This window comes from Urocitellus parryii, chromosome 15 (assembly GCF_045843805.1).
Source record: "Urocitellus parryii isolate mUroPar1 chromosome 15, mUroPar1.hap1, whole genome shotgun sequence".
NCBI lineage: Eukaryota > Metazoa > Chordata > Mammalia > Rodentia > Sciuridae > Urocitellus > Urocitellus parryii.
The window spans coordinates 2,924,802-2,946,534 of NC_135545.1; the positions used below are offsets into that span (position 1 = coordinate 2,924,802).

At 58.9% G+C, this 21,733-nt stretch overlaps 2 protein-coding genes across 4 annotated transcripts; both read left to right on the plus strand.

The window, feature by feature from the left end:
* Window positions 1-1,146: 1,146 nt before the first annotated feature.
* On the plus strand, window positions 1,147-10,829 carry Mboat7 (membrane bound acylglycerophosphatidylinositol O-acyltransferase MBOAT7). Of its 3 annotated transcripts, none has more exons than XM_026381182.2 (8): window positions 1,147-1,477; window positions 2,101-2,179; window positions 2,273-2,402; window positions 2,936-3,062; window positions 3,884-4,043; window positions 5,245-5,605; window positions 7,249-7,425; window positions 9,827-10,829. In XM_026381182.2, exons 2-8 carry the CDS (start codon window positions 2,104-2,106, stop codon window positions 10,212-10,214), a joined length of 1,419 nt encoding a protein of 472 aa, XP_026236967.1. In that variant the 5' UTR covers window positions 1,147-1,477; window positions 2,101-2,103; the 3' UTR covers window positions 10,215-10,829. The 3 variants fall into 3 exon arrangements, with proteins under 3 accessions (XP_026236967.1, XP_026236966.1, XP_026236968.1); XM_026381181.2 differs by having other exon boundaries at window positions 1,147-1,275; XM_026381183.2 differs by having other exon boundaries at window positions 1,147-1,266.
* Window positions 10,830-11,030: 201 nt separating this feature from the next.
* Tmc4 (transmembrane channel like 4) lies at window positions 11,031-21,674 on the plus strand. The gene is made up of 15 exons (XM_026381180.2): window positions 11,031-11,230; window positions 13,085-13,298; window positions 13,565-13,710; window positions 13,826-14,058; window positions 14,196-14,317; window positions 17,802-17,949; window positions 18,431-18,598; window positions 18,818-18,981; window positions 19,170-19,296; window positions 19,490-19,587; window positions 19,838-20,021; window positions 20,287-20,417; window positions 20,508-20,663; window positions 21,283-21,361; window positions 21,459-21,674. The coding sequence occupies exons 1-15, from the start codon at window positions 11,152-11,154 to the stop codon at window positions 21,555-21,557; spliced, it is 2,148 nt and encodes a 715-aa protein (XP_026236965.2). The 5' UTR covers window positions 11,031-11,151; the 3' UTR covers window positions 21,558-21,674.
* Window positions 21,675-21,733: the final 59 nt, after the last annotated feature.

Consider the following 21,733-nt stretch of genomic DNA (forward strand, 5'->3'; position numbering starts at 1 on the left):
TCCCGCCCCTTTCTAAGTGAGGCGATTCATCTCCTCTTTCGTATTGCCTATGGCCCCGCCTTCTTACCTTAAAGGAGGCTCAATGCTCTGGGAAGCTGTTGGCTCCGCCTGTAATTAAACCAAGGTTACTGATGTTGTAGGGACACACGAGGCAAGGCACTGAAGATAGCAGGAAATAGTTTTATTTGGCTGCAGCCAGGTTCAGAGGGCACAGCTGTTGCTCTAATCAATCAGTACCCTGAACCCTGAGTTCAGGTAGTTTCAGAGTTTTACACCCAGCATGTAAGGGGAGGGGCTCAGAAGTTCACAGTCTGCAGAAGTTCCCATAAGAGCAGCTTTTTCTTTCACTGTTCCAGGCAAGTTAACCTTCCAAGGACCACACCTGAGAAGGGGAGAGCTTCTTCTCCCCTTTCTTTCCTCCCCCTGCCAGCTGTTACCAGGGAGCCCAGTTGGTAACTCCTCTTATCCTAAAAATGTAGACATCTCTGTGAAGCCCAGCTCCAGGCCAGAGGCCTTATTTGCACATTTTTACAAACTACTATACTGCATATATTCGTGAAAAACTAGTAAGGGGTGTGCAGCACCTGGAGTGCTGGTATCTTCTCGGCCAGTGGCCAAATAAACAGGGCGACATGAAAATAGGAAGTTTATCTACATTGGCCTCTTTTGCAGAGACTCTTTTACTGACAGTCCTAAAATCAGCCATGGTGAAGATTTCTGGAGAACCCAGTTAAGACTTTTCTGTGGCAAAAGGAGGTGCCACTTGACTTATACCTATTTTCTCCAAGTAAACCAAGGCTTATAGCCCCGCCTGCGTGGGAACTTAGGTACTCGAAGGGTGCCGAGGCGTGTGACCCCGCCCACATCGGAGCAGATCCTTTGCCCCTCTGTTTCCCAAGTCAGCCAAGTCTATGGCCCCGCCCACATCCGGTCGCCTTGGAGGCCCGCCTGTGTTGGAACAGTGACTTAAGTGCTGGGCAAGCTCCCAAGCGTGTAGCCCGCCTACATCCGAACGCTGCTCACGCATTCGACTATCTCCGATGTAGGCCGAGGCTGTGGCCCCGCCCCCAAAGGGCGGGCTCCAGCTCTCGACAGCGCCCGAAGAAATCCGAGGCAGAGGCCCCGCCTCCTCCGGAACTCCGAGCTCCTGACCCCGCCCACCCGGGCCCGCGCTGGCTCCTCCCGGCTCCAAGCTCCCGGCCCCTCTTCTCCGAGCCAGTGGTCCTGCCCATTCACGTTCTGGTGCTCCGCACTCGGGTCTAGCCGGTCCGTCAGGTTGGCTGCTTCTGCCTCGTGCTCCCAGTTTCCTCTCTACCCGGCCTGTCCAGCGCCCGGCTGCCGCGCGCCCCAGGCCTGGACCGGGAGGCCCGGCCGGCGCAGCTGGAGCAGGCGGCGCGGGGGCTTGCTGTGCGGGGAGGCGTGGCGGCGGACGCGGGCTGGCACTGCTCGGTCGCCCGCAGCCCCACGGGCATTTCAGGTGGGCTAGGCTGGGGGGACCGGGTGGGGACGCTGCGGGTTGGCTAGTGGTGAGGTGTGGGAACCGCGCTGGAGTGCGCCGGGCGCTGTGGCGTAACCGCCTGTAGCTCTACCCGAGCGCCTGGGACGGGCTCGGCTCAGCCCAGCTGCGGACGGGCCTGAAGACCTGCAGGGTCTGCTCTCGCGGTCTAGGTGGAGGAGAGGTCCGAGATCCAGAAGAGGTGGAGGGCTGGAGGCCCGAGCTTCTCTGGGTGCTGTCGGCGGAGAGGTCGGGCTTCTTGGGTCCTTGAAGGGGGAGTAGCTGGGGGATCTGGAAGGCAGTCTAGAGGGTTCCCGGGTCCTTCGAGGAGGGGATGGGGGGTCTGCATGTACAGGCTCTGAAAGAGAAGGAGTATGGGAGGGGAGCTGTGTCTGTGTTCTCAGAGAAGGGATGTCTTTTATGTCTGAGTCCTAAATGGGGGTGGGGAATAGGTTTGATTTCTGCGTTGGCCCAGGAGAGGGGTGGGGGCTGGATTCCTGGATCCTAGGAGGAGGAGTAGCACAGGCCTGGTTTCCTGGATTCCCTCAGAAGAGCTGAAGGCCTGGGCACTCACCACAAGCCCTTGCCCTCTATCCCTCCCCCAGATCATGTCACCAGAAGAATGGACTTATCTGGTAGTTCTTCTTATCTCCATCCCCATCGGCTTCCTCTTTAAGAAAGCTGGTGAGTCAGGTTCCCTCCCCAGTGGAAAATAAGGGGGACGGGAGGGGGACCCCCTGGAAGGTTCCAGGCTTATGCTGTCCCTTTTCTCTGCAGGGCCTGGGCTGAAGAGATGGGGGGCAGCCGCTGTGGGCCTGGGACTCACCTTGTTCACCTGTGGTCCCCATACTTTGCATTCTTTGATCACCATCCTTGGGACCTGGGCCCTCATTCAGGCCCAGCCCTGGTGAGAACTGGGGAAGGGAGGGCAGGGAGAGTGGGGGTGTGGAGGAAGCCACTTGTTTCCTCTTTGGGTCTTTCTCAGCTTCTGCCTCCTGCTCTGGATTTCTCCTCTTTATCTTTTGTTTCTCTGTCATTTGTCTCATCTTTTTCCCCTTTTATCGTGTCCTGCACCTTGTCCCTGTGTGTTTGCCATAGTCCTTTATGTCCATGTTATGGCTGGACATGCCACCACTCATAGTCATGCATAGCCACCCCCCTTCTTCCCCATCTTGAGCTCTGGATCTTGGTGATGAAGAAAAAATGGAGGACTGAAGGTCTTCACCCTGCAGATTCTCTCAACCCTTCTTCATTCTTCTCCGAGACTGTGCAGTTCCACATGTTGCCTCTTTCATCCCTGCATCCCATTGTCCAGTCCTCTCTCTGTCCTCCCCTTTTTCGTCCCAGTAGGGAAAGGTGGGGGAGGATATGTGGCTAGACTCTGGCAAGAGGAAAACAGAGGCCCGGGTCCCTGCCCACACTGGCTTCTCCTTGCTCCAGCTCCTGCCATGCCCTGGCTCTCGCCTGGACCTTCTCCTATCTCCTGTTCTTCCGAGCCCTCAGCCTGCTGGGCCTGCCCACTCCCACGCCCTTCACCAATGCCGTCCAGCTGCTGTTGACACTGAAGGTCAGACTTGGGGCTGCATTCTCCCTCCAGCTTCCTTACGGGCCATTTAACCTCCCTTGCTTCACCTCCTCCTCCCATCCATGCCAGTGGGGGTGGGGGGTGGGATTTTATTTCATCCAAACCCCCAGAGTAGGACTTTACCTCTCCCTAGGGATAGGGTTCCCTTTCACATATGCCCCAGCAGTTCTTCACTTCTCCACTGTTCTGGGGTAAGGAAATGGCCCAAGTGCATCAGCAGGAGGAGCGATTTGGCACTTGGAGTGAGCCTGTCCAGTGTGCTTTGCCAGCAGAGTCTCTGTAGCAAGCCGTGTTGCAAAGGAGGGATTCCAGCTCTGGGGAGGAGGTACCTGGCCCAAGGGCACAAAACTGGGATAGCCATTCTGACTCTTAACCACCTGGGCAAGTGGACAAAAGCAAGACTACCAGGCCCTACCTCAGGCCTGTGAAACCCTGGGAATCAAGTAGTAGCGTGTTTCACTTTGGAGGTGTTAAATTTGAGATGCCTAGGAGACATCCAAGTGTAAATGGCAATAGGCAAATGACTGGAGAGGTCCAGGGTAGGGGTTGAATTTGGGTGTCATTAGCATGTGGACAATACTTAAAGCATGGATTCAAATGCACCATAGAGAAAGAAGAGGAGGCCCAAGATGGAGCCATGAGGATCACTGCCAACTGGAGGTGTTTCCCACCTCTCATGCACAGAGCTGCTGGTGGCGGGGACCTCAGCCCACCGTAACCCCCCAGCCTACCTTGCTGCTGAGAGTGGCAGCTTAAGGGAAATGGATGTGAGGAGAGTTCAGCTGCTTGTTCCCTTTCCCCAGCTGGTGAGTCTGGCCAGTGAGGTCCAGGACCTGCACCTGGCCCAGAGGAAGGAAATGGCCTCCGGCTTCAGCAAGGGGTCCACCCTGGGGCTGCTGCCCGATGTGCCCTCCTTGATGGAGACGCTCAGCTACAGCTACTGCTATGTGGGAATCATGACAGGTGAGTGGGCCTACCCTGCACATTTGCCTGTCTACCGCGGTCACCCGATGTTCCTCTCTCCACCTAGAGTTTATTGTCTCTTCTGTGGCTACTTCTGTGTCTGACTCTCACATAAGACCAGAGCTCTTATAGGTAGATGCTAATGGTTCTGAGCCTGCAGGATTCCCTACTTTCCTCCTATGATTTATTGAGCTAACAAATATCAAGGGGTTAGGCCTCTTGAAACCTCATGTTCCTTTTTTTGAGAATGTATTTTGCTAAATTGCCTGGAAAGGCATCAGACTTGCCAGCCTCCTGCCTCAGTCTCCTGATCAGTTGGGATTGATCACCCCTGATGTTTCCTGCATTCAGGGGACAGGTATTCAGAGCTTAGAGCCATTTTCAGTTTCAGAAAGCGTCTCTTATGAATGTTTTCCCTGTTCAGGGTTAGTGAGCTGTTGTTCACACGTTCACCCACTTGAAGCACACAACTCACGGACTGTTGGTGCAGCCATGGAGTTGTGCACTGCCACCACTGCAGACCAGTTTCCTCACCCCCCAAAAGACACCTTTAGTCATCCACCCATCCATCCATTTCTGCATGCTACTAACTGACCTCTGTTTCTATAGATGTGCCTGTTCTGGACATTTCTTGTAAATGGAATCATAACACGTGATCTTCTGTGAACACACAAGGTTTTCCACACCTGCCCTTTCTGTTAGTCCCACTGCTGCTCCCGAGGCTGCCACCGTCACATCTGAAGAGCCACAACTGTCTCTATTTTCCTTTACTGCCCCTCTACACACCCAGCCCGCTCAGCAGCCACAGGGAGCTTGTGGGGTGCTGGGCAGCCCCCCGTCCTGTTGGAGGGGCTACAGTGGTTTCCTGGAGCTCCCGGTGAAACCCTGCCCTCCCTGCCTGCCTTGCCTGGGGAGCCCCTGCCAACCCCCCCAACCCCCAGTTTATTGTGGCCATTGCTTTACTTTCTGTGACTCACTGATATGGAGATCACCCCATCTTGAAGTCCTGCCCTCCTCTGTCTCATTCCCAGGATCTTTGTTCCACTCTAATCTGTCCCTCCTTCTTTCTCTGGGTCCCCGGTCCTCCTGTCTCTGCTGCTTGTCCCCGTCTCGCCCTGTTAGCTCCTCCAGACTTGAGCTCTTCCCCTCGCCAGCCGCACACGGCACGAGCGTCTGACCGCTGCCCTCCCCACCTCCACAGGCCCGTTCTTCCGCTACCGCACCTACCTGGACTGGCTGGAGCAGCCCTTCCCGGAGGCCGTGCCCAGCCTGCGGCCACTGCTGCGCCGCGCCTGGCCGGCCCCGCTGTTTGGCCTGCTCTTCCTGCTGTCCTCCCACCTCTTCCCGCTGGAGGCCGTGCGTGAGGACGCCTTCTACGCCCGCCCGCTGCCCGCCCGCCTCTTCTACATGATCCCCGTCTTCTTCGCCTTCCGCATGCGCTTCTACGTGGCCTGGATTGCCGCGGAGTGCGGCTGCATTGCCGCTGGCTTCGGGGCTTACCCCGTGGCCGCCAAAGCCCGGGCCGGGGGCGGCCCCACCCTCCAATGCCCACCCCCCAGCAGGTCAGGCGGCGGGAGGGAGGCTTCCCAAGACCCAGCAGGCCCCACCACCAAGGGCTGGCCCTGCCCCTAGCAGGGAGGAGAGCGGGGAGCAGGGGCAGGGCCACCACTTGTGTGTAGGTGTGTCACCCCTGGCAACCCAGCTGCCTTCCCTGTTGGTAGGGAACTGTGTTCCTGGTACCTGTGGATTGCCCCTTGTTGCAAGTGCTTGCCACCCTCACTATGGTGAATTGCTCTCCGTTGCTAGGAGACGGAAGACGCTATCTTAGCAACCTCATGCATCCTTGTGTTGCCAGGGACGTGTCACCCCAAGAACCTTACCGATCCTGGTTACTGAGGATGCCATCCTTTGGTAGGGGCAGGTCATCCTCTGTTGCTGGGGAAGCAGGATCCCTAGAACTGTTAGCCCCTTCAGGCCAGAAGGCTTGCTTTTGTGGCTACAGAACCTGCCACCCAAACTGCCCCGTGTTACTAGCAGCCATCACCTTCCCGTGAGATGTCATCACATAGCAGTTCAGTTACCCTGTTTCTAAGGATCTAGAATCCCTGACTGTACTGTCCTGCTGAGGACATACCATTCCCAACAACCTCTGGGGCTTTCCTCCTGCCGCAACCCAGCCGAGCTCCCACCCCATAACTGTGGATTGGCCCTGTTGCTAGTGGTGCTGCCCCTGCCCCCAGCACCACTGTTGCTAGGTGAGTCATAAAGGCAGAAACTTGTTGCCAAGGAAGTGCTGCCCCCGTAGGGAAGTGGTACCCCTGGCAGCGGGGAAGGGCCCTCTGCTCCTCGAATCCATGTTCAGCCTTCTTGGGATTGGGGCTGGCAGCGGCCTTTTGGTGTAAATTATGAACCACCCCTTGCTGGGTTTGTGCCCCACCTAGTAGTCACAAGCAGCATCCTTTCATGGCACTCCCATGTTCATTTACTGCCATTGCCCTGGTAACCACCCGTGGACTGCAGCTGCTAGAGAGGAGGTGCCCCGAGCACAGGCCAGAAGGAAGGCTTTTCCGGATCTGCCAGGCCCCACTTCTAAGGCAGCTCTGTTCCCGTCATCAAGCCACTGAGGGTTCAAATGGGACCCTTGGTACCAATGACCTGGAAGCCACTGTATTTCTGGAGGTGACACTTCTCGAACAATCACAGAGACCAGGAAGAAAGTCCCCCTTTGGAAGCTTTTCTAAACAGCCTGGGCCTTGTTGCTCAGGAATGCCTTTTCCCTAGCAACAGGGATCAGTCAGAGTCACAGGGCCTAGAACGTCCCCCTAGCAACCCTGAACCACCTTTTAGGATTCTTCCCTAGGAACTACACTGCCCCACACTTCAGGAGGGACCATTATTTGGAAGCTTCTCTGAAAATACTGAGCCTGGTTGCTGAAGGACTTGTGGCTCAGGCTTTTGGTGGCTGTGGCAGGCCTCTTGGTTACCAAGAGAACCCTGCTGTTGGTGAACACTGCCCTGTCCACCCTGCTCTCTGGAAGTCTCCCTCTGGGCTGTCCTCCCCTGTGGTCATAGCAAGTCTGACAGCCAGAGGGCTATCGCTGGTCCAGAATCCCCTCCTTAGCATCTGGGGCTGGGACAGGAGCAGGCACCCGGAGGGGCCTGGCTGAGCTGCATGTCTGTCCCCACCCTCACCCTCCACCCCCAGTCCGGAGAAGGCGGCTTCCCTGGAGTATGATTTTGAGACCATCCGCAACATCGACTGCTACAGCACAGATTTCTGCGTGCGGGTGCGGGATGGCATGCGGTACTGGAACATGACAGTGCAGTGGTGGCTGGCGCAGTACATCTACAAGAGCGCACCTGCCCGCTCCTACGTCCTGAGGTGAGGGGCCCTGCCCAGCGCCAGGGCCAGTGCAGAGACTTCCCAGACAACCCCTGCCCTGAGGCTCATGGAGCTGTAGTTCCTCAGGCGTGAGGTCCTCATTGAATAGCAGCAGTGGCCTGGGTCCTGCAGGCTCAGGGGCCAGACTTTGCCACATCATGGCGCTGCAGATCACTGAGAAGACTCCAGGGAGCAGCAGGCCACAGTGTCCTAGGCTGTTAAGTGGGGTTAACCTGTTAACCTCGATCACAGGCTGAGCGGTCAGGTGGGGTGCAGTGCGAGGCCTCCCGGGGGTGCTTGCCGTGTAAGAGCTGTCACTATGTTCCGTCTTTCTGATATTTCTTCTTGTGCTCTTGGATCCCAGAGCCCTCTGCGTGGCAGGCGAGCACGCTGCTTCTGAGCTGTATCCCCAGCCCTCTCCCCGTGTTTCCTGAGACTGCTAGGCACATTATCTCTAGTCATCAAAGTTCCTGTCTCCATCTTAAGGAGAAGGGGCTAAGGCTCAGGGATACTGGGTAACCTCCTGAGTCTCACTCGCCTCCCCTGAGATTCCTGAGGTTGGAAGGCACTGTGCTGTGTTCTCCTGGTACAAGTGCTGATGGCGCCTGCCTGGGTGTGGTCAGACTTGGGAGTTCCAGGTCTACTCCGCGCCCAGCACATGCGAGGCCCTGGTTTGATCCCCAGCATCACAAAAAAATCAGTGGACAGCTCCACTGGAGCCTCATCTGGAGAGGGAGCAGAGGGGAACAAGGAGGCTGATCCGAAGCCCTTGACTCTCCAGGTGGGGCCAGTGAAAGAGCTGGGATCTTCCGTGGGGGTCAGTGACCAGGAAGTACGTAGACTCGAGGGGGAGTCTAGACTTGGGCCCACCGCGTGTCCAGCAGGAGAAGAGAGTAAATGAAACCTGTTTCCCAGGTTATGAGTTTGGGTGCCTGAGGGTCCAGAAGGGCCCTTCCTGAGAAGGGGAGCACCCTACAGGGAGAAGTTTCAGCAGTGGGTGAGATGAAGTGACAAGACTTGGGTTTGGTGTCATTGACCTGGAGATGACTCAGATGTTCAGCTGGGGTCACTGGATAGGCAGTTCGTCATGGGAATCTGGCACTTAAGAGTGAATGTTGAGTGTGGTCAGTTGCAGGTGATGCTTATAGCCCAGGGCTGCCTCTGCAGACCAGCAGGTCTCAGGGGGGTGGTTGTGCCATGGCTGTGGCAGTGTGTGGTGCATGCTGGGGTGTTGCTAGGGATGGAGCCTGGAGTGGGGGTGGACCAGGGACACCCCTGAACACCACAGTGCAGGAGATGCTTCACACCCCCATGCCTGTGGCAGACCGCTGTTCTGTCATTAGGTGATCTTTGTACCTTAAACATCTAGTGTGTCAGAGGAACAAGCCCACAGGCAGGAAAGACCCTCCTGAGGCCACAGGTATGGCCAGCCACTGATGGAATTGGAGTCGGGGGGTGACATGGAGACCGATGACTCTTCTTAGCACAGCCCCCCCCCCACCGGGTTCACAGGTCTCCAGGGCTGGGTCGTGGCTCAGTGGCAGGATACTTACCTTGCCCCCCGCACACTGGGCAGGTTCTGTCTCTGTCTTCTTACACACACGGGCAGGCAGACCCTGGGTCTGCCAGGGAGGAGGGGATCCTGGCTGGAGGTCTGAGTCCTCGTGGGTCAGCGTTTACACTCCTGAGTCCCTAAAGCAAGAAGGGGCTGGAGTCTCCCACTTCTAGGTCCTGAGAGAAAGGAGCGGGTGAGCTGGGTTCCCAGATCAGAAGTGGAGACTCCTGGGTCCCGAGGGAGGAGGAACAGGCTTCTGAGATCCTGGCCTCCTGGAGGAAGGGGGAGTTGGACATACAGATGGAGGACAGCCAAAGGCTCCTGGTTTCCTGAGGAGGGCAGGTTCTGTCAGGGGGGAACACATAGCCCTGGCAGTCCAGGGGTGACTCTGGGTCTCCTGGGCTGGGCCGCGGCTCTCGGGCATTCAGGTGCGCCAGCGCCACCTGAGGCCTCGGCTCGCTGGCAGTGCCTTCTGGGCCTCGTGCCCAGGTCCCTGTGGTGTGGGGTGGGGCGAGGATCACCAGGTTCCCAGGTGTGCTGAAGCCAGGCCAGGGACCTGCTCACTGGGAGCAGCACCCCGCCAAGGAATGGGACTCCTTGGCCTGAGGGAGGAAGGCTGTGAGCCAAAGACGGTCAAGGGCAGCACATGCCTGGGTCACGGGGTGCGGATGGGGCAGGTGGGGCTTCAGGATTCCCAAAGGAGACAGAATCCATAGCCTCCTCTGCCTTCAGGAGCTGGGGACGAGGACCCACGGGTCTGAGGGAGGGGGGTTGGGGTTGGACCCCTGGGTCCTGTGGGACTGAGGCTGTGGCTCCCCAGAGCCTGACTCCCAGCCTGTTCCCCAGGAGCGCCTGGACCATGCTGCTGAGCGCCTACTGGCATGGCCTGCATCCTGGCTACTACCTGAGCTTCCTGACCATCCCGCTGTGCCTGGCCGCAGAGGGTCGCCTGGAGTCGGCCCTGAGGTGGCGGCTCAGTCCCAGGGGCCAGAAGGCCTGGGACTGGGTGCACTGGTTCCTGAAGATGCGCGCCTATGACTACATGTGCATGGGCTTTGTGCTCCTCTCCACGGGCGACACGCTCCGGTACTGGTCCTCCATCTACTTCTGCATCCACTTCGTGGCCCTGGCCTGCCTAGGGCTGGGGCTAGCTCTGGGTGGGGGCAGCCCGAGCCGGCGAAAGACAGCACTCCAATCCTCTGGCCTTGCCCCGGAAAAGCTCCGGGAGGAGTAAGCGGCCAGCACCCCCAGTGTGGTGGTGTCCAGCCCCTGGACTTCGGCCTGGGCGCTCTGTGGGCCAGGCCGTCGCCTTCCCTCCTGGAGAGCCCCCAGTTGGCTAGGAGCCTGGAGAGGATCCTCTTTCCCAGCCATGACCCGGCGTCCGCTGAAGCAGAGCTGGGACGCCCCTCCCCTGCTCCCTGTGCCTGCAGCAGGCCCCTCCTCCCTGCTCTGAAGTCAGGGCCCTGTCCAGAGGCGGGCTCCAGCCCTCGCTGCTGCTCCAGGCTGCTGGTGGTCAGAGAGCGCGCTTCCCCAGAAACAGGGCGAGGCCAGTGGCCATGTGGCTTCTTTGATAGATTCCCCCTGGGTCCTTGGTGTGGGGCAGGAGTTTCAGGGTCAGGTTCTGGGGAGGGGAAGCCCCTGCCTGGGTCTCAGTCCTCCTGTGTCTTTTTAGAGCAGTACTTCAGGGTGGAAAGGAATGCAGCCTTCCATTTCCTGCGGGGGACTGAAGCACAGGTGGCCTGGGGGGACTCTGCCCACGCAGCGGCCACCTCAGGGCCCGGCCCACCTGCCACCCTGTTATCATCCCTTGGCCTACAACAGGTCAGAGTGTGTAAATCTTTCCCAATAAAGTGTGGCACAGGCATCTGTTTGTGAGAGTATCTGTGGGCAGTAAACCCCTGGGGACACTTAGGACACCTAGTGCCAACAGGAAGTGCCACTGCTCCACCTCCCAGGGCAACTCTGGTGACTGCCCGGCTCCAAAAGCCACCGGGAGGGACTTCATTTCCCAGCAGAGCCTACAGCAGTAGCCTTGGGAGGTCCTGAGAACTGCACCCTGTCCCTCTTGGCCACCTGGTGGTCAGGTGTGGCCCTGCCGTAGGGCCCTCCCTTACCTGGGCAGTCCCCGCCCAGGGAGCCAGGAGAGACGGAAACGCTGCAGGCTTGGCGCCATGGAGGAACACCGGACCTGGGACCCTGACGCCTGGGGCCCCTCTGGGGAGCAGCCAGCCCCTCGGAAAGCCAGGGGAGGTGGGAGAACTCGGGGTGCAGGTCCACCAGCCTCAGCCAGGGGGCTCAGGAGGTGGGGGCCCCGGTTTCCTGGTTTTCAGGGCAGAGAGGAGAGGGGAGAAGGGAACTGGAGAATTCTATCCTTTGTAATGAGGAGGAGGAGTTAGGAGACGGGCAGGGTCTCAGTGCCTCAGGAGGGGACACGTTTCCAAGCTCATAAGTAAAGGAAAAGGAAGTTAAGCCTGGACCCTGGGTCTGAGGGGGGAGGCTGGGCCTGGACCCTGGGTCTGAGGGAGGGGGCTGGGCCCGGACCCCTGGGTCTGAGTGGGGGGGCTGGGCCCGGACCCTTGGGTCTGAGGGGGGGCTGGGCCCGGACCCCTGGGTCTGAGGGGGGTGCTGGGCCCGGACCCCTGGATCTGAGGGAGGAGGCTGGGTCTGAGGGAGGAGGCTGGGCCTGGACCCTGGGTCTGAGGGAGGGGGCTGGGCCTGGACCCCTGGATCTGAGGGAGGAGGCTGGGCCTGGACCCCTGGGTCTGAGGGAGGAGGCTGGGCCTGGACCCCTGGGTCTGAGGGAGGAGGCTGGGTCTAGACTCCTGGGTCTGAGGGAGGAGGCTGGGGTCTGGACCCTGGGTCTGAGGGAGGGGACTGGGCCTGGACCCCTGGGTCTGAGGGAGGAGGCTGGGGCCAGACCCCTGGGTCTGAGGGAGGAGGCTGGGTCTGAAGGAGGAGGCTGGCCCTGGACCCCTGGGTCTGAGGGAGGGGGCTGGGCCCAGACCCTTGGGTCTGAGGGGGGGGCTGGGCCCGGACCCCTGGGTCTGAGGGGGGGGCTGGGCCCGGACCCCTGGATCTGAGGGAGGAGGCTGGGCCTGGACCCCGGGTCTCAGGGAGGAGGCTGGGCCTGGACCCTGGGTCTGAGGGAGGAGGCTGGGCCTGGACCCCCGGATCTGAGGGAGGAGGCTGGTCCTGGACCCTGGGTCTGAGGGAGGAGGCTGGGCCTGGACCCCTGTGTCTGAGGGAGGAGGCTGGGCCTGGACCCTGGGTCTGAGGGGGGAGGCTGGGGTCTGGACCCTGGGTCTGAGGGAGGAGGCTGGGCCTGGACCCTGGGTCTGAGGGGGGAGGCTGGGCCTGGTCCCTGGTTCTGAGGGAGGAGGCTGGGGCTGGTCCCTGGGTCTGAGGGAGGAGGCTGGGCAAGGACCCCTGTGTCTGAGGGAGGAGGCTGGGCCTGGACCCTGGGTCTGAGGGGGGAGGCTGGCCTGGACCCCTGGGTCTGAGGGGGGGGCTGGGCCTGGACCCCCGGGTCTGAGGGAGGAGGCTGGGCCTGGACCCCCGGATCTGAGGGAGGAGGCTGGTCCTGGACCCTGGGTCTGAGGGAGGAGGCTGGGCCTGGACCCTGGATCTGAGGGAGGAGGCTGGGCCTGGACCCCGGGTCTCAGGGAGGAGGCTGGGCCTGGACCCTGGGTCTGAGAGAGGAGGCTGGGCCTGGACCCTGGGTCTGAGAGGGGAGGCTGGGCCTGGACCCTGGGTCTGAGGGAGGAGGCTGGGCCTGGATCCCTGGGTCTGAGGGAGGAGGCTGGGCCTGGACCCCTGGATCTGAGGGAGGAGGCTGGGCCTGGACCCCTGGATCTGAGGGAGGAGGCTGGGCCTGGACCCCGGGTCTCAGGGAGGAGGCTGGGCCTGGACCCTGGGTCTGAGGGAGGAGGCTGGGCCTGGACCCTGGGTCTGAGGGAGGAGGCTGGGCCTGGACCCTAGGTCTGAGGGAGGAGGCTGGGCCTGGACCCTGGGTCTGAGCTGGGAGGCTGGGCCTGGACCCTGGGTCTGAGCGGGGAGGCTGGCCTGGACCCCTGTGTCCTCCCAGCCTTCTGCTCTCCTGCGCAGGCCAGTCCTTGGCCTCTGTGCTGCACCAGCTCCCCAGTGCTGCTACCCTTCGGTACCGTGGCCCTGGGGTGCTGCCCTGGGGGACCCTGGAAGAGGAGGATGAGGATGGAGAGAGGAGCAGGCAGGCCTCTGCAGAAGCCAGCCAAATGGAGCTGCGGGACCCTCGCCCGTCCCGGGAGCTGCCGTGGCCCATGCGGGCCAGGAGGGCTCACAGGTACAGCCGCTCTCCCTGAGCCCTTCCTCAGGCGCTGACCGCTCCCTGCCTCCAGCAGCTGCCCACTGTCTTTCCCTGTGGCTCCCACACAAGCACACACGTCCCTCAGGAGCCACCCGTCGTGACTCCTCCCGTCTCCCTGCTCTGCGTGGGTCGGGTCCCTTCTGTCCCCTGGCCACAGTCTTCTGGGAGCCAGCCCAGCACGGCACCTTTGGGTGTTCCCCGTCTGTGCTGACACGCCTGGGTTCTGTCTGTTTCCCTTCCAGAAAGAGCCAGGCCAGGGAACAAGTGGCCTTGGGCTCTGGACCGAGGACTGCCCACTGGGCACGGCTGCTCCCTCGGTCCAAGGAGAAGATGAAGGAAGGCTTGCGCAGCCTACAGCCCTGGGCCTGGACCCTGAAGAGGATCGGGGGTCGGTGGGGCCCGAGGGGGAGGGCTGGGTCCCGACCCCAGGTCTGAGGGAGGAGGCTGGGCTGGGCCTCTGGGCCTGAGCTGAGCAGAGGGACTGAGCCCCTGCCCGCCTGCAGGCCAGTTTGGCGGGGGCACCGAGTCCTACTTCTCCCTGCTGCGCTTCCTGCTGCTGCTCAACGTGCTGGCCTCTGTGCTCCAGGCCTGCATGACGCTGCTGCCCACCTGGTTGGAAGGGGCTCCCCCCGGCCCTCCCGGCCCTGGTACCTCCTCGCCCTGCGGCTCCTATAGCCCCCACACCCAGGGCCTGGTCTCCTTTCCCACGCAGCTTTTCAACCTGCTCTCTGGAGAGGTAGGCGGCTGGGCTCCGTAGGTCCCACCTCCGAGCCCTGGTGTTCCCGTGACTTGTGTCTATAGCCCTGCCCCAAAGGCCTGGCTGCCCACTTCCTGGGCCCTGCCTCCACCTTGACCCCGATCTGCCCCTCACAGGGTTACCTAGAATGGTCCCCTCTCTTCTACGGGTTCTACCCGCCCCGCAAGTACCTGGCCGTGACCTACCTGTGCTCCGTCTTTGCCGTGAGCCTCATCTGCCTCCTGCTCATCCTGCACCGGTCAGTTCTGCCCACATCCTGATACCCTGGACAGGAGGGGTCGAGTGGTGGTGGTCAATGCCCTCCTCAAATATCCTGGCTCTCGCTCTGTGCTCCTTTCTGAGTTGAAGTCCGTTTTAAGAGGCTTCTTGTGCACACAGGCTAGGGACACACAGGAGGTGGCGGGTCCTCCCCCCAGCAGGCTGGAAGCCAGGGGGAGGGAGGAGGTATAGTCAGCACGTGTATTTCGTGCTTTCTGATTAGGACAGAGCTGTACAGACTACAATCAGGGCTGATTTCATTCATTCCTACTCGGTGCCAGGCCGCGTTCTAAATGTTGGGACACATCAGAGTCTCATCGCAGGGGCACTTATATTGCACTTGGGGGATGGGTAAGGAGCATGTCACTTGCACAGGCTGCTGGAAGCTACTCAGGGCCAGAGCGAGGGACATCCCAGTGATGCCTGGGCCAGGCTGCTATACTGCAGGGGGTCAGGGAAGCATTGTTGAGAACACAGTGTTGAAAGGATGACGTTGAGAAAGCGAGAGTTTCAGCCGGGCAGACACCTGGGGGAAGAGCTTCCAGGCGGACCAAGGGCCAGAGCAAGGCAGGCACCAGCCCAGCAGGTCCTCGGACAGAAGGCCATCCCGACCTGAGTCAGGGAAGGATAGTGTCCCCCTGTGGGCTTGTGGAAGAGAGGGAAGGAGGCAGAGAGAAAGAAGGGGAGGGAGGGAAGGAAGGAGTGAGTGAGGGGAGGAGGTCCACTAGGAGGTCACTGCCAGAGTCCAGGTAACAAGCGATGGCACAGACCACCATCTGATGGGAGAAGCAGGGTGGTGACAAGGGGTCAGTTTTGGAGTTAGTTTTAACCTTTAAAAATGCCGCAAGTATTTAAAAGTACACAAGGAAAGGGTCTGAGTTTCCACTGGTATCAAGAAAGAGATCAGGAGCTGGCTGATGGCACACACCTGTAATCCCAGCAGCTCAGGAGGCTTAGGTAGGAGGATCACAAGTTTGAGGCCAGCCTCAGCAATTTAGTGAAGCCTTAAGCAAAAGATTCTGTCTCAAAATAAAAAGGGCTGAGGATGTAGCTTCTTGGTAGAGAACCTCCAGGTTCAATCCCCAGCACCAGGAAAGAAAGAGAGAGAGAGAGAGGGTGCTCCTGTAACCACGCCCTTCTGCTCGCACCGTCCTGAGGCCTGGTTTTCATCTTGTTACACTGGGTGTATTTCCAGGGGTTCCTGACTGACTGTATTAGGGGTGTGGTTGAAATCAAAGTCCAGAAGGACTCCCTGTGGACCCACACACGGCAGGGTAGAGGTGGAGACAGACGGGCCGTACAAGGAGCGGGCTGGTGAGGGTATCTGGGACGCAGCTTTGGACCCAGTGATTTTTGAGGTGCCTTTTATTTTGATATTGGGGGGAATGGGACCCAGGGCCTCATGCATGCCAGGCGACACCCCCGAGCCACATCCCAAGCACCCAGGTGCCTTTTAGACCCAGTGTTACGCATGCGTTAGATATGTGGGTGGGGACTAGAGTACACACTGGGGACTCTGGCATTCAGGCAGGACAGGGAGACCCCCAAGGAAAGGAGTGTGTTCAAGAAGGAAATCTTGAACAAGAAAAGAATGGAGGGGCTGGGGTTGTGCTCAGCGGTGGAGTGCGCACCTGGCATGCACAAGGCGCTGGGGTCCATCCTCAGCACCACATAAATGTAAAGTAAAGATATTGTGTCCACCTAAAACTTAAGAATAAACATTTTTTAAAAATGGAGTGTCTCCTATGAGCTGGACACTGTGGCCAGGCATGGGAGCCACCCAAGGGTCCCCATCCCTTGCATGCTTTACAGCCCAGCACGGGAGGGGAAATAAACAGTGGGACAGATGTCGATGAGCAGACATCAGTAATCTGAGTTGGGGAATGACCCTGTAAAAAAACAGGCTGCATGGTGTGACAGCAGGAGCCAACAGACTTCTGTAAATTAGGGAGTACGCATCTTCATCTTCGAGTCTAGTCTCAACTAATCTCTGCCTTCATAGTTTGTGAGGGCAGCCATAGGTGACATGCAAATGAGTGGGTGTGGCTGTTCCAATATTTACAAAAACAGGTGTTGAGTGGGATTTGACACAGGGGCTGGTAACCCCTGTAATAGAGAATGGCAGGGGACCCTCATTGGATGCAGTTGTCAGCACAGGCTTCTCTGACTGGGGAACCTGTAGATGGGCCCTGGAAAGACAAGGAGCCAGCCAGCTGGACAGCCAAGACTCCAGCATTCCAGGCAAAGCACACTGCCGTGCAAAGGCCCTGTGGTGGGAAAGATGTTTGGGTTTGTCTTGAGAAATAAAAAGCCAGTATGAGGAGGAGGAAGAAGATGATGAGGTTTGAGTTTCAAAGGTAGGTGAAGTTGTGGACCCTGGCTGGTTATGCTAGGAAGCAGCCTGAATCTCAAGAGCAGGGAGAAGTTACATAATGGGTTTTCAATAACCAACAGCATCTCTTTTGCCTAAAAAAGGAAGTCCCAACCAGCTGAAAACCAAAATGAGCTGGGTTTGGTGGTGCACACCTGTAATTCCAGTGAATTGGAAGACTGAGGCAGGAGGATCACAAGTTCAATGCCAGCCTCAACAATTTAGCAGTACTGTCTCAAAACATAAAAAGGGCTGTGGATGTGGCTCCGCGTTTAGGCACCCCTGGTTTCAATCCGGGTTAAAAAAAATACACCCAGAGAATGGCTTCTCAGGGGTTCAGCCTGAGAATGGGCTCTCAGAGTTCAGCCTGAGAATGGGCTCTCAGAGGTTCAGCCTGAGAATGGGCTCTCAGAGTTCAGCCTGAGAATGGGCTCTCAGAGTTCAGCCTGAGAATGGGCCATCAGAGGTACAGCCTGAGAATGGGCCCTCAGAGGTACAGCCTGAGAATGGGCCCTCAGAGGTACAGCCTGAGAATGGGCCCTCAGAGGTACAGCCTGAGAATGGGCTCTCAGAGTTCAGCCTGAGAATGGGCTCTCAGAGGTTCAGCCTGAGAATGGGCTCTCAGAGGTACAGCCTGAGAATGGGCCCTCAGAGGTACAGCCTTCCTGGTTGTGCATGGGAAAGGTGAGGCTGAGGCCAGAGGGTGAAGGTGGATGTGGGGTTGGGTGTGGTTTCTGTCCCTTTCTCTGGTTCTCTGTCCCCTCCCTGGGCCTCTGTGCCCTCTGTCTCTTGTGGTCTTCACCTCTACCCTCTCTGGGCCTCTGTCTCCTTCCCAGGTCCCTTCCTCTGCTCTCTGGGACTCACTCTCTCCTTCTGTGTCACTTTTAGTTGTCTGTACCCCACGTTTCTCTGCACCTCGTGGCCTTTGGTTCCAAGGACTGTGTGTGTTCCGCCTCTTTGAGTCTTCCTCCATCAGGCGGAGTTTGCCAAAGACCTTAGAGTTCACATTCCATTTGTCCCATTAGAGGGGTGCCTCGGGACCCCCCACTCGTGGCTGCCCTCACACCCAGTCTTGCGGGTCTCCCCTCTTCAGCTCGGTGTCGGGACTGAAGCAGACCTTGTTGGCTGAATCCGGGGCTCTGACCAGCTACAGCCACCACGTGTTCTCAGCCTGGGACTTTGGCCTCCGTGGGGACGAGAATGTGCGGCTGCGCCAGGGCATCATTCTGTATGAGTTGCAGGTGCGCTTGAGGTAGGGCGGGGGCCACAACTCCCTAAGGACCCGAGGGACCGAGCTGAGAAGACGCTGGGCCTAACCCTGTGATAGGGCTTTCGGAGAGAAGCGGGTCGGAGATTCTTCTAAGGAGGAAGGTGGTGGGTATGGCAGGGCTGAGGAGCATGGTGACAACAGGGATGCCTGAGCTGAGCAGTGCAGAAACAAGTACCCAGCAGAACACCTTGGTTCAAAGTGGACTGGTGGCTTGGCCAGAAAGGACGCGGCTTGGTAAAGCAGGATTGGAGCTCCAGGCAGGAAGTGCAGGGCGGGAGTCTTGAGAGGGGGCCTGAATGGTCCTATGCAGGGTCAGGAGTGGGTGGAACGGGGACAACAAGAGACCCTTAGCTGGTAGGTGAGGAGTGCATCCGTTCAACTTGAGGAGGGGCTCTGGGCAGCCCCCAGAACTGAGGAGATGGAGCCCACGGGAACGTCTCTCCTGGCCTCAGGTGGAACTGGAGGAAGCAGTGGTCCGATGCCAGGCTGCGGCTCGGACACTGGGCCAGGAAGCCAAGGTGTGGCTGGTGCGCGCGCTGCTCAACCTGCTGGTGTTGGCGCTCCTGGCGGCGGCCTTTTACGGGGTCTACTGGGCCACAGGATACACCTTGGAGCTACAGGTGTCAAGGGTCTTGGGGAAGGAGCGTCCCAGGGCCCTGGAACCTACATTTCCAAGGATGGAGGGCTGTGGGAGGGAACCGAGGTCTAGGATTCCTGGAATCTTAGGAGCACAGGGGCGGAGGAGGTGTTTGGACCCTGGACTCAATAGCCCTGAGGGAAGAAGAGGCTGGGAGAGGCCCTTAGGCATGGCTCTTTGCTTGGTTTGTCCTCCTTCCCAGGAGATGTCCCTTGTGCAGCAGACCCCACTGCTAAAGCTTGTAGTGAATTATCTTCCGTCCATCTTCATCTCCGTGGTCAACTTCGTGCTGCCGTTTGTGTTCAATTTGATCGCCCCACTGGAGGGCTACACTCGGAGCCGCCAGATCGTTTTTATCCTGCTCAGGTTCCAGCCTCCTGGGATGGGGCTGGGGGTGGTGGAATGGCAGCGGTCAGGTTGTTGGCTCTGCAAATGAGACGGGAAATCCCACGGATATGGGATCCAGGGGTTCTGGATTCAAAATCGGAACACACTGAGCCTCAGTTTCTTCATCTGTGAAACGGGGAAAATCCTCCTCCTCCTTTGCCTGGCAGGACTGTGTTTCTGCGCCTTGCATCCCTGCTGGTCCTACTCTTCTCGCTCTGGAATCAGATCACTTGCGGGGGCGACGCCCAGGCTGAGGACTGCAAGACCTGCGGCTATAATTACAAGGAACTTCCGGTGAGCAGCTTCGAATCACGGATCCCTGGAGGAAAGGAGGAGCTGGGTGAAGGGGACCTGATGTCCGGGTTGGGAGGCGGGAGGAGCCTGGGTTGCTCTCTAGGGGTGGATGCTTGGGAGGAGGGAGGACCCCGAGAATGCACCGGTAGCGCCCGACAGCCTGGCTCTCTGCCGCGGCTTCTTCCTTTTTCAGTGCTGGGAGACTCGTCTGGGCCAGGAGATGTACAAACTCCTCATCTTTGATTTTCTGAGCGGCCTGGCGCTCACGCTGCTCTTCCAGTTTCCTCGGAAGTGAGAGCCCGCCCCTCCCGTGGCTCCGCCTCTCCGGGAGCAGGCCCCGCCCTCAAGGCGCTGTACTCCCTGCTCGCCCCGCCGCTGGGGACCCGGGGCCCGGGCTTGGTGCTGAGACCCCGCCGCCTCCTGCTCGGGGGTTCCTCCCCTCTGACCCCGCCCCGCGCTCCTTTCCGATTGGCGGCTGAGGCCTTGGGGGCGGGGAAACCTGCCGGCACGTCTCTCACCGCCCCGCCCACTCCCCCTGCAGGCTCGTTTGTGGCTTCTGTCCTGGGGCGCTGGGTCGAGTCGCCGGGACCCAGGAGTTCCAGGTGCCCGACGAGGTGCTGGGGCTTATCTACGCCCAGACGGTGGTCTGGGTGGGGAGCTTTTTCTGCCCTTTACTGCCCCTGCTCAACACGGTCAAGTTCCTGCTGCTTTTCTATCTGAAGAAGGTGAGTGAGAAGGACCCAGCCAACAAGTACTGGGACCACCCCGGAGGCTGGACAAGGATGCCAGGTGCTCTGACCACTAGGTCCTGAGAAGAGAGCGCTGGAGGGCAGAAGAAGGGGTCTAGGGCATCCCGTTATCTAGGTCTCAGCCATTAGAATTCAGGTTCCTTGGTACAGCCTGGGGTGGGGGGCAGGACTCTAGGGTAGGAAAAAGGATAAATGAGCGACTCTTGGGTCTCAGAACCCCTTTTCCAACCTTCTTTGCCAGGTCACCCTCTTCTTCACCTGCTCTCCAGCCTCCCGCACCTTCCGGGCCTCCACCGCGAATTTCTTTTTCCCTCTGGTCCTTCTCTTGGGTCTGGCCATCTCTGCTGTCCCGGTGTTTTACAGCATATTCCAGTGAGTGGGAGCGGTTCCTGCCTCCTTCTTCTACCCTCACTCAGGGTTCTGATTCTGGTCCTATTGAGCCCAGCCTGTCTCTGCCTCCAGGATCCCACCTTCTAAGGCGTGCGGTCCATTCCGGGGGAAGTCATCCATCTGGGCCCAGATCCCTGAATCCATTGACAGCCTCCCTCAGACCACCCAGAATTTTCTCTTCTTTCTGGGGACCCAGGCTTTTGCTGTGCCTCTCCTGCTGATCTCCAGGTGAGGGGACACAGACTTCTAAGTTTGAATATGTGATCTGGGGTCCCATTACCTGTGTCCTCAAGATATCCTAGAAAGAAGGGACAGGGGTATGAATTCCTGAGTCTGAGGGAGGTGGGTTGGGGCCTGGATTGCTTGGTCCTAAGGAAGAGTTGGGGCTCGGTACTAGATTCCTGGGTCTTGAGAGGAGGAGAATGGGGTCTTGCTCTCCTGGGCGTGAGAGGAGGGGTGGGACCCTGGAGTCCTGGCTCCTAAGGAAGAGGAGGGTCTAGAAGACTGAATTCCTGAATCTGAAGGAGGAGGGGGTCTTGGAGTCTTCCCCCGCCCCTTCTTTCCAGCCCTGGGATTGAACACAGGGGCGCTCTATAACTAAGCTACATTTCCCCATCCCCATCCCTTTTTATTTCTGCCTCCCGAGTAGCTGGAATTACAGGTGTTCACCACTGCATCCTGCCTAAATACATAGATCAGGACGTGTGTCCGTGGTGCCTGTTCTGTGTTGCTGGGGATTCAACCTGGGGCCTGGCTCATGCGTGCCAGTCTCTGTTTTTTAATGAGACATAGGGTGAAGATAATCTAAGAGAGTTTCTGGAGAGGTTTCCATTCCTTTCTCCCTTAGCATCCTGATGGCGTATACCGTGGCCCTAGCTAACTCTTATGGACGCCTCATCTCTGAGCTCAAACGCCAGATAAAGACGGTGAGCCAGGCCAGTCCCTGGGAAGGGCTCCTTGGGGACATGGAAAGTGGCATGGGGGAGAGAAGGTGTGTCTCACCTTCACCTCTCTTGACCCCAGGAAGCGCAGAATAAAGTCTTCCTGGCACAGCGGACAGTGGCAATGAGCTCCGCCAAAGGGGCTTCGACCAGCGTGTCTCGGGATGACGTCCCACCGTGAGGCCCCAGACTTTCCCCAGAAATGATGACGGCCTCCCAGCCCTGTCCCGAGATTTCCAGAGCTTCCGCTGCCAAGTACGGACGGTCTAATTGAACCTTCTGATCACTTCAATAAACAGGGTTGAGGCTCCTGAGCGCTCTTTCAAACCTGAGTCCTGAAGCCTGGGGTAGGGCTTT

What these genes read in the sequence shown, in the direction of transcription:
- Mboat7 (XM_026381182.2), top strand. Translation starts at nt 2,104, where the DNA reads ATGTCACCAGAAGAATGGACTTATCTGGTAGTTCTTCTTATCTCCATC. An exon ending in CTTCCTCTTTAAGAAAGCTG is followed by an intron (nt 2,180 to 2,272) that starts GTGAGTCAGGTT and finishes TTTTCTCTGCAG; the next exon opens with GGCCTGGGCTGAAGAGATGG. An exon ending in CTATGTGGGAATCATGACAG is followed by an intron (nt 4,044 to 5,244) that starts GTGAGTGGGCCT and finishes CCACCTCCACAG; the next exon opens with GCCCGTTCTTCCGCTACCGC.
- Tmc4 (XM_026381180.2), top strand. Translation starts at nt 11,152, where the DNA reads ATGGAGGAACACCGGACCTGGGACCCTGACGCCTGGGGCCCCTCTGGG. An exon ending in TCATTCTGTATGAGTTGCAG is followed by an intron (nt 17,950 to 18,430) that starts GTGCGCTTGAGG and finishes TCCTGGCCTCAG; the next exon opens with GTGGAACTGGAGGAAGCAGT. An exon ending in TGCTTTTCTATCTGAAGAAG is followed by an intron (nt 20,022 to 20,286) that starts GTGAGTGAGAAG and finishes CTTCTTTGCCAG; the next exon opens with GTCACCCTCTTCTTCACCTG.